The sequence below is a fragment of the Aureococcus anophagefferens genome (assembly GCF_000186865.1).
Source record: "Aureococcus anophagefferens unplaced genomic scaffold AURANscaffold_13, whole genome shotgun sequence".
NCBI lineage: Eukaryota > Pelagophyceae > Pelagomonadales > Pelagomonadaceae > Aureococcus > Aureococcus anophagefferens.
The window spans coordinates 259407-268634 of record NW_008705573.1 but is presented as its reverse complement, the minus strand read 5'-3'; the positions used below and the strand labels follow the sequence as shown (position 1 = coordinate 268634).

Here is a 9228-nt window from a genome sequence, read left to right as displayed (position 1 = left end):
CGCCGCCCCCATGGGCGCCGCGTAGCCGTCGCCGAGCGGTTGCGCGAGTNTGCGCCGAGCACGACGTTCGCGTCCGCCGAGCGTTGCAGGTCGTCCGCGCCCGCGAGGAGTCATTCCCGATCGCTTCGTGGAGATGTTTGGCCGCAAAATCGATCAAGTCCGGGGGCACGGACCGCGGCCCCCGCGCGCCGGCCGCCGCAGAGCGGCGCCCGAAACCGCCGCCGAAACGGGTTCTGGGGTCATGAACGGCGATGTGGCGGATTTGACGTGATCTGTCGGGCCACGGCTCACCCGTAGTGATAGACGAGCTGCACGAGCCACTTCGCCGACGGGAACTCGCGCAGATCTAGCCGCGGTCCGCGCCTCGAACGTGTCGTCGGGACCCGTCTTCGGCCGCGCGCCGCACCACGACCACGGCCTCGGCCGACGCAGTTGAGCGCGCGCCGCATCTATGCGCAACATGGACGGACCGCCGCGACGGTTTACGGACCCGCGGCGACCTCCGGACGCGTCCAGCGCCGCCCGCTGCTCGGCCGCTCCCGCAGGCGGTTTCCGAGGCCGTGTGCGCCGTCGCGCGCACGCCGTTTCCAGCGCTCAAAAGTGGCACGCGACCGCGCAGGGACTAGTAGACGCGGACGGAAGCGGCGCGGGGGTCACAGGCGGCCTCATACGGCCTGTGGCGCGGCGCGAAGGCCATATTGAGGCTAATCGTCCGAGAGGTTTGGGTGTGTCGCGCGAGCTTTCGCGCGCAGTATGGACACCGCCGATCAAACTGCGCTGCGCGCAGGGTGGCAGGACCTGTCGAAACCACTGAACGCGTCCGCAGCGTTGGCCGCGCCGCTGGAGCGCGCGCGCCTCGCGCGCTTCGGCGTCGCCGCGGGCCAGTTCGCCGTGGCGACGGCCTGCGCCGAGCCGCTGCGCCTGTCGGAGGTCGGCGCCGTGCCGAGCGTCGGACGGCTGCCGCCGTCCGTCGTGCGCAAGGCGCCGGCGCCCGCGCCCGCGGCCGCCGCGCAGCGGGCGGCCGCGGCCGCCGCGGCGCCGAGCGCGCCGCCGGCCTGGGGCGCGGGGCCGCGCGCGGCTCCGGGCGGCGCGCGGTCGATGGGCTCGATGATGGGCGCCGCGCCGGAGGCGGAGCCGCGCGGGCGGCCCCGGTCGCGCTGGGGCGACGACGACCGCGACGACGAGGCCTACGAGCGGCGGCCCTACGAGGCCGTCGAGGAGAACCGGCCGCGGGGCGCGTTCCGCGGCGCGGGCGGCGGCGGCCCGCCGAAGCGCCAGTTCCAGGTGCCGCGCGCGAACAACGGCGACGGCAAGGCCGCGCCCGGCGGCAAGAAGATGCGCCGCGGCGCGTCGCCGGGCGGCGGCCAGGCGCAGCAGCGCGCGCCGCCGGCCGAGGAGAAGAAGCCCGAGGGCGAGGACGAGCTCCCCGAGCGGCTCAAGGGCTGCGACCCGGAGCTCGTCAAGCGCATCGAGCGGGAGATCATGCACAGCGGCGCCATGACGACCTTCGACGACGTCGCGGGGCTCCAGGACGCGAAGCGGTCCATCATGGAGATGGTCATCTGGCCCATGCAGCGGCCCGAGCTCTTCACGGGTTTACGGGCCGTGCCCAAGGGCATGCTCCTCTTCGGCCCGCCGGGCACGGGCAAGACCCTCATCGGGCGCGCCATCGCGTCGAGCAGCGGCGCGACCTTCTTCTCCATCTCCGCGTCGTCGCTGATGTCGAAGTGGATCGGCGAGTCGGAGAAGTTGGTCCGGACGATGTTCGCGGTCGCCGGCCACAAGGAGCCCAGCGTCGTCTTCATCGACGAGGTCGACTCCCTGCTGAGCCAGCGGTCCTCCGACGAGAACGAGGCGAGCCGGCGCCTGAAGACGGAGTTCCTCGTCCAGCTCGAGGGCGTCGGCTCCGGCGACGCGTCGAACCGCGAGCGCGTGCTCGTCGTCGGCGCGACGAACCGGCCCCAGGAGCTCGACGAGGCCGCGCGGCGGCGCTTCGTCAAGCGCTTCTACGTGCCCCTGCCCGACGACGTCGCGCGCCGGAGCCTCCTCGGCACGCTGCTCAAGCACAACCGGCACTCGCTGTCGCCCGCGGAGCTCGACGGCGACGTCGTCGACCGCACGCGGGGCTTCTCGGGCGCCGACATCCGCAACCTCTGCCAGGAGGCGGCCATGGGGCCCATGCGCGACGTCGGCTCGTCGCTCTTCGCGGGCGGCGGCGCGCCGGGCGTGCTCAGCGAGGACCAGATCCCGCCCATCTCCTTCGCGCACTTCGACAACGCCCTCAAGATCACGCGCGCGACGGTCGCGCCCGAAGACCTCGTCGGCTACGAGGCCTGGGACGCCCAGTTCGGCTCCGCGCGCGCGAGTTAATTCCCAGGAGCGCACCTTGAAGGAGTCCTTGAAGTTCACGGCCGCGGCGGAGCAGCCCATTTGGAGAGCATCCCATGGCGTGCCGCTGCGTGGATTGCGGCTTCGTGCTAAGCGAGTCATCGGTGCATTGGCCCACCTGCAAGCCGCTCGCGCGCGACGTCATCAAGACGCCAGAAACGAGCGAGGCGCCGGGCGCGCGGAATAAGCAGGCCTTCACTCTGAATGGTGGGAGCGGCACGCACTTGGACGCGCCGGCCCATATCCCCGGCGGGCGCACGATCGAGCTCATCACACCGCAGGAGCTCGTGAACGTGCCCCTCGCTATCGTCGACGTCACCGACAAAGTCGCGCGCGACGCCGACTACCGGTGCTCGCGCGCCGACGTCGAAAACGACGAGCGGGCGCACGGCGCGATCCCGGCCGGATCGCTCGTGTGTATTCGAACGGGCTGGGCGGAGGCGCGCTACGGGAACCGGAGCGACTACTACAACGCCGTCGACCCGTCGGACGTCGACGACTACACGGGGCTGCCCCGGATGCACTTCCCGGGCGTTTCTTTGGACGCCGCGCGCTACGTCGTCGACGGCGGCGCGCGCGGCCTCGCCATCGACACGTTGAATCCCGACTCCGACGGCTCGCCGGTGCACCACGAGGTCCTCGGGCGCGACCGCTACATCGTCGAGAACGTCCGCCTCGGGCCCGAGCTGCCCGCGCGCGGCTGGCTCGCGACGGTCGCGCCGCTCTGCGTCGCCGGCGCGCCGGAGGCGCCGGCTCGCTTTTTCGCGTGGCCCGCGGCGACGCACTGGTCCGTTGGCTTGGAAGAAGTCGCCGAGGCCGCAATCGCCGGAATCGAGGCGGCGCAGGCGAAGAAGCGCAGGCGTGAGGCCGCCCTCGCGGCGGCCGACTCCGACTCCGACGACGTCGTCGACACGGCCGCCATCGCCGAACGGCTGGAGGCGAAGAAGCGCAGGCGTGAGGCCGCCCTCGCGGCGGCCGACTCCGACTCCGACGACGTCGTCGACACGGCCGCCATCGCCGAACGGCTGGAGGCGAAGAAGCGCAGGCGTGAGGCCGCCCTCGCGGCGGTCGACTCCGATTCCGACGACGTCGTCGACACGGCCGCCATCGCCGAACGGCTGGAGGCGAAGAAGCGCAGGCGCGAGGCCGCCCTCGCGGCGGTCGACTCCGACTCCGACTCGGGGTAGGAGGAAACCGGCGCCTGTAGTTGGACGTGAGTACCCAGGTCACGTTATCCTCTTCGTGGGCTGAGGCGTCGGCGGCCAGGTCGGGTTGCCGTCGACGTAGACCTCGTAGCGCTTGTACATCTCGCCGTAGGAGAGGTGGGGCCCGCCGCGGAGCTTCTCGTGGTTGCCCGCGTCCATGAGGGCGAGCAGGCTGCCCGAGCCCCACACCGTCCGCAGCTCCGGCCCGTGGTTGCCCCAGTGGCACGGCAGGTGGATGCGCTCCTGCCAGGTCGGGTCCGTCCACTGCGTCTCGCGCGCGAAGGTGCCCGGCCCCGTGATGTAGAGCATCTGGAGCTTGCCCTCGTCGCTCGGGTAGATGCGCCGGGCGACGTTGGACACGACGCGCCGGATGACTTTCAACAGGTCCGGGTGCCCCCGCGTGCCGATCAGCAAGCCCTGCCACACGCCGGAAATGTTCTTGTACTGGTCCAGGTTCGACACCCAGCGGTCGATGCACGTGATCAACGTGGGCTTGGGCCCCGGCCGCCCGCCCGCGTCCCACTTGTCCTTGGCGTCGCGGAAGACCTTCTCGTTCTTCACCTTGTCGAGGAAGGTCCCGTAGTTCAGGCCCAGCTGCATCTTCGAGTCGAGGTACGTGCCGCCGCAGGCCCAGATCAGACAGTAGCGCCACAGGTCCGCCTTGAAGGCCAGCGGTCGCAGCGCGTCAAACGCCTCGAGCGCGCCGGCCACGCCCTCCAGTTCCAACACCGCGTCGAGCGCTCTCATGGACGCGTTGAGCGCCGCGTCGTCGTAGAAGTGGAAGATGAAGTTGTCGGGCCACTTGCCGTCCTTCACCACGAAGTCGCGCATGCCGATGTCGAACTTGCCCGTGTAGTGCACGTGCGGCGGCATGGCGTGCTGCAGCGAGTCCGCCGGGCAGGCGTCGGCGAGCAGGCGGCTCCGCAGCTTGCGGTGGTGCCTGCTGCCGGCGCGGGCGGACGCGGACCCGCAGATGACAACGAGCGCCGCGGCGGCGAGGCGCATGGCCGGTGCCACCTTCGATTCGACGATGGCTGCCCCCCGGCCCGGGGATGACGAGCGAGACGTTGTTGATAAAGGCACCGCCGGACGGTGAGGAGATGTTGAGGGCCGCTGTGAGGTGGCCGCAGCCGCCGAAGAATCGGGAGAAGCACGTCGTCGTCGCGTTGCAGCACCGCTTCGCAGTGTAGTGGTCTCGTTGCAGCCTCATCGTTTGCCCTCGTGCAACGGCAACACCGCGTCGCGCGGCCAACGATTGCCGACGCAGCAACACCGCGTCGCGCTTTCAACGAAATGGACTTCGCCGGCCGACTCGCCTGCGAGCTCGGCTGCGCGGGCTTGGGCACGGCCATCGCCGACGGCCTCTTCCACGGCGTCGATACGCTGAAGGTGCGGCAGCACGTCACCCCGGCGTACACGGCGCGACGGGCGCTCGCGGAGGCCGGCGGCGGCCTGCGGGGCGTCGTGAGCGTGTGGACGCCGGGCCTCTACGCGACGTGCGTGCGCGCGTTCACCTACGCGGCCGTGCGCGTCGGCGCCTACCCGTGCGCGCGCGACGCCATCGCGGCCGGCGGCGACGCGTCCTTCGCCGCGCGCGTCGCCGCCGGGTCGGCCACGGGCGCCGTCGCCGCGCTCGCGTTCACGCCGCTCGACGTGCTGCGCACGCGGCAGCAGCTGCGGCCCCACGCGCTGCCCGCCCTGGACGTGCTCGGCGGGCTCCGGCGCATCGCCGCGGGCGACGTGGCGTCGCTCTGGCGCGGCGCGGGCGTCAACGTCGTCCGCGCGTCGATCCTCTCGGCGGCGCAGCTGTCGACGTACGACGTCGCGAAGCGCGAGCTCCGGGACCGCCGGGGCTTCGCCGAGGGTCCGGCTCTCCATTTTGCGGCAGCGGTCTTCGCCGGCGCCGTCGCGCAGACGCTGATCCAGCCCCTCTGCGCGATCCGCACGGCCGTGTTCTCCGACGCCCGGCCCCTGGCAGACGCGCTGCGACGGCCGCTCTTCCGCGGCTACGGCGCGGGGCTGCTGCGCCAGGGCCCCGTGCTCGCGCTGACGCTCGCCGTCACGGAGCGCGCGCGGTCGTCTCTGGGGCTCGCGCCCATGTAAATTAGAGAATGAGGTGGTAGGGGCAGTTCGCGGCGAATTCGGCCTGCATCTCGTCGTAGGTCTTGCCCTTTTGCGTGAGGAGGTGGTAGGGGCAGTTGTTCGCGAAGTTGTCCATCATCTTGTTGTAGACGCAGCCCTCCGTGAGGTCGCCGTTGCGCTCGCACTCCTCCGCGATCTGCTTCGACGGCGGGTTCCACTCGACCTTGCCGTCCATGAGGTCCTGGATGTGCTGCGGCCGGTTCGCGACCTGCGTTCGCGGCGACGCTCTCCGGAAACAGTTGCAAGCGCGTGTTTGTCGCGATGCTCTCTGGGAAAAAAAACCCGTGCGATGCTCTCTGGAACGACGGTCGAAGCGAACCTTCGACTCGGGCCGTCGCCGCGTCCTCGATGAACTTGGCGGACTTGGCCATGAGCATCTCGATGACCTTCATGTCGGCGTCGAAGTCGGCGAGCCGCTTCGCCTCCGCCTCCGCCGGCGGCAGGGGCGGCGGCGGCGGCGGCTTGGGCGGCGGGTTGCGCATGCGCTCCGCGAGCTCGTCCGCGCGTTTTCGAGCGGCGGCGAGCCGCTCCTCGGTGACGATACTCAGCGGGTCGGGCTCGTAGGGCGCGTCGATGAGGTCCTGGATGTGCTTCGGCCGGTTCGCCACGGCCTTGTCGATGGCCGCCGCCGACGCCTTCATGAGGCGCGCGCAGACCTCCTGGGTCGACCGGTGCTGCTCCGCCTCGGTCTCGTCGACGGGGGGCGGCGGCGGCTGGACGTCGACGTCGAAGACCTCGCAGGGCGCCGACATGTCAAAGTCCTCGTCGTCGTCGCCCGCGAAGGTCACGGGCTCGTCGGGGTCCACCTCGAAGACGGGCATCGTGATGGGCAGCCCTCGTGCAGCCCACCTCTTCCGATGAGCGCAAGTGCGGAGTGGTGAAGCAACGTTGAAGCTTCGATTCGCAGATGAGGATGCAATTTGAGGCTGTTCTGCGCGTCGTTGCGTGCCTCGCCGCCGCCGCGCAGGCGTTCCAGGTGCCCGCGACGTCGACGGCGCCAGCGCTGCGCGTGAACAGGCCGCGCCGCCTGGCGCCCCTGGGATCGATCGCCGTGCCGTCCTTCGTCTCCCAGTCGCTCCTCGCGCCGGCGCACAGACCCGCGCTCCGCACGGTCGTGGCCCGGTCCGCCGCCGCCTGCGCCGCGCTCATCGCCGTGCGGCGGCAGCGCGGCGGCCCCGCGACGAACCCGGAGCGCGCGGCCGCCGTGCCGATCCGCTGCCCGTGGCCGTTCGTGCTCGTCGCGGTGCCCTGGACGCGGCTCGGCCGGCGATCCCTGCGCGCGGGCTTCTTCGACTACCAGACCTGGGTCTGCATCGCGCTCCTGCTTCTGCGGGTGTGAGCAGCGCGCGCGCGGCGGCGCTCTCGCTCCCGCGAGGCGCCGACATGTACGAACAAATACGCATGTTAAAAAAACAACAGGTTAGTCATCTGATGGGGATGGCGGTGACGGCGGTTTTGGGGACGGGCTCCTCGACCGGCCGGGCCTCGACGAGCTGGACGTCGCCGTCGTCGTCGTTCGCCTCGTTCGCGGGCGTGACGGCGGCCTCGAGCGGCGCCGGCGGCGCGACGGCGACGCCCTCGGCGGCGTAGATCGCGCCGTGGCGGTCGCGGAGGAAGACCGCGTAGCGGTGCGAGGAATGGCGCATGAAGCAGGTGGAGAAGAGGCCGCAGCAGAAACACGAACCGACGATGAAGGCGAGGATCATGAAATAGCTCAGGGGATTGCTGCAGCTGACGGACTTGCCGTACCGGGGCGAATCCCGATCGCAGTCGACGGTGGGGTCGACGCATTTCGTGCAGCAGGTGTCGTAGCCCGTCGAGCACGAGTCCTTGAAGCACCTGTCGCCGCGCGAGTACCGGTAGCCGGGGGCGCACCGCGCCGTCTCCGGGAGCGCGCAGCAGTCGTGGTCCACGACGTCGTGGCCGGGCCGTTTCCCGGCGATCATTTCCCGGCAAACATTCTCCGACCTGTACGCGCAGCGGAAGTACGGCGAGGTCGTGGTCGCGGGTTCGACGACGTCCTCGTGGAAGCGCTCGTCGTCGTCGTCCGGCAGAATCGCCTCGTGGAACGTGTCGTCATGTAGTACATCCCACGAAGTCGGCGGCGAGGCGGCCACGTAGTCGTCGTCGAACCCGTCGGACGTTTCCGTCGCCGTCGGCGGCGGAGTGTCTCGCGACGGAGGTTCGCCGGAGGGACCGAAGACGGAGGGCGGCGGCCGATCGGGGTCTAGTGTCGATGAGGAGGCGACGTCGTCGTCGTCGCCGCCCCCGCGGTGTAGAGGGTGCCGAAGGATCTGCGATGTTGTGAGTCGAGAGAGCACACCCAGGGAGAGCAGGAACGGCCCCAAACGCATCGCGCCGAGGTTGCAGACGCGGTCGACGAGGCGACGGCGCGACGACTCACGAAGACGTGGGCCGCCGACGACGACGCGGCGAAGCGTGAGGTGTGAGCGGCAGACGACGAATGTGTGGTGCAGCTCGGAGAGGTTGAGAGAACTTGGACTGAGCTCAGCAGCACAAGCCTGCGCCGCGAAACCGCCGATGCCTCGGGGCGGGACGCCCCTCGTCCCCGACTCGGTGCGCGCGCCGAAATGATGACGTCTAAAACAGCCCCAGCCAGCCAAGAAGCCTTAAAGCCGCAGGTGCACCACGGGCACCTGCCCCGGCGCGACGGGCACGCGGCTCACCTGCCAGTCCTCGAGGGGCGGCGGCGGCGGCTTCGCGGCGACGACCGGCGCCGGCGGCGGGTCGTCGTCGTCCGTCGCCTCGCCGTCGCCGCCGGCCGCCGCGCGCGACTCGCCGGACACGTTCGCGAGGCCGCCGGGTCCGACGGGCGAAGACGCGGGCGACGCGGGCGGCGACAGCGACCGGCGGACGACGTCGAAGAGCGACTTCGTCGGCGATGCCTTGGGCGACGCGACGGCGTCCCGGAGCTTGCCCCAGAGCCGCGCCTTCGGCGGCGGCGGCCGCGCCTCGCCCGGCGCGTCGCCGTCGGAGGCGGCCGCGGGCGGGTCCGCGGGCAGCGACAGCGACCGCTCGACGGCGTAGGCGGGCACCTCCGGCGGCCGGAGCTGCGCCGCGAGGGACGCGCGGCGCCGCGGGGGCAGCGCCGCGGCCGAGAGCGCGCGGCGCGGCGCGGGCTTCGCGTCGTCCGAGGGAAAGAAACCGCGCGCGTCGTCGGCCGCCGGCGACGGCGGGCAGAGGTCGAGGGCCTCGAAGAGGTCGTCGTCTGCTCGGTCGGCGACCGCGGGGTCGGGCGACGCCTCGGACTCCAGGGTGGCGTCGTCGTCGTCGTCCGACGACGAGTCGTCGGCGTACCGCCGCCGCGGCGCGTACGCGGGCGCGTCCCCGTCCGACGAGTCGTCGTCGCCCGGCCGCGGCCGCCCCCGCTTCGCGGCCTCGCGTCGCCACTCCCGGTCCGCCTTCTCCGCGGCCGCGAGCTGCGCCGCCTGCTCGACGAACGACTCCGCGTCGCGGAGCGGAGCCTCGGGGG

The 9228-nt window shown here is 71.6% G+C and overlaps 1 protein-coding gene across 1 annotated transcript; it reads left to right on the top strand.

The window, feature by feature from the left end:
• Window positions 1-1422: 1422 nt before the first annotated feature.
• Window positions 1423-2361, top strand: AURANDRAFT_12251 (hypothetical protein; the record flags this gene model as incomplete). Its single annotated transcript, XM_009040124.1, has 1 exon — window positions 1423-2361. A coding segment is annotated over one exon (939 nt), but the record flags the coding sequence as incomplete, so codon positions are not given.
• Between the last annotated feature and the right edge of the window lie 6867 nt (window positions 2362-9228).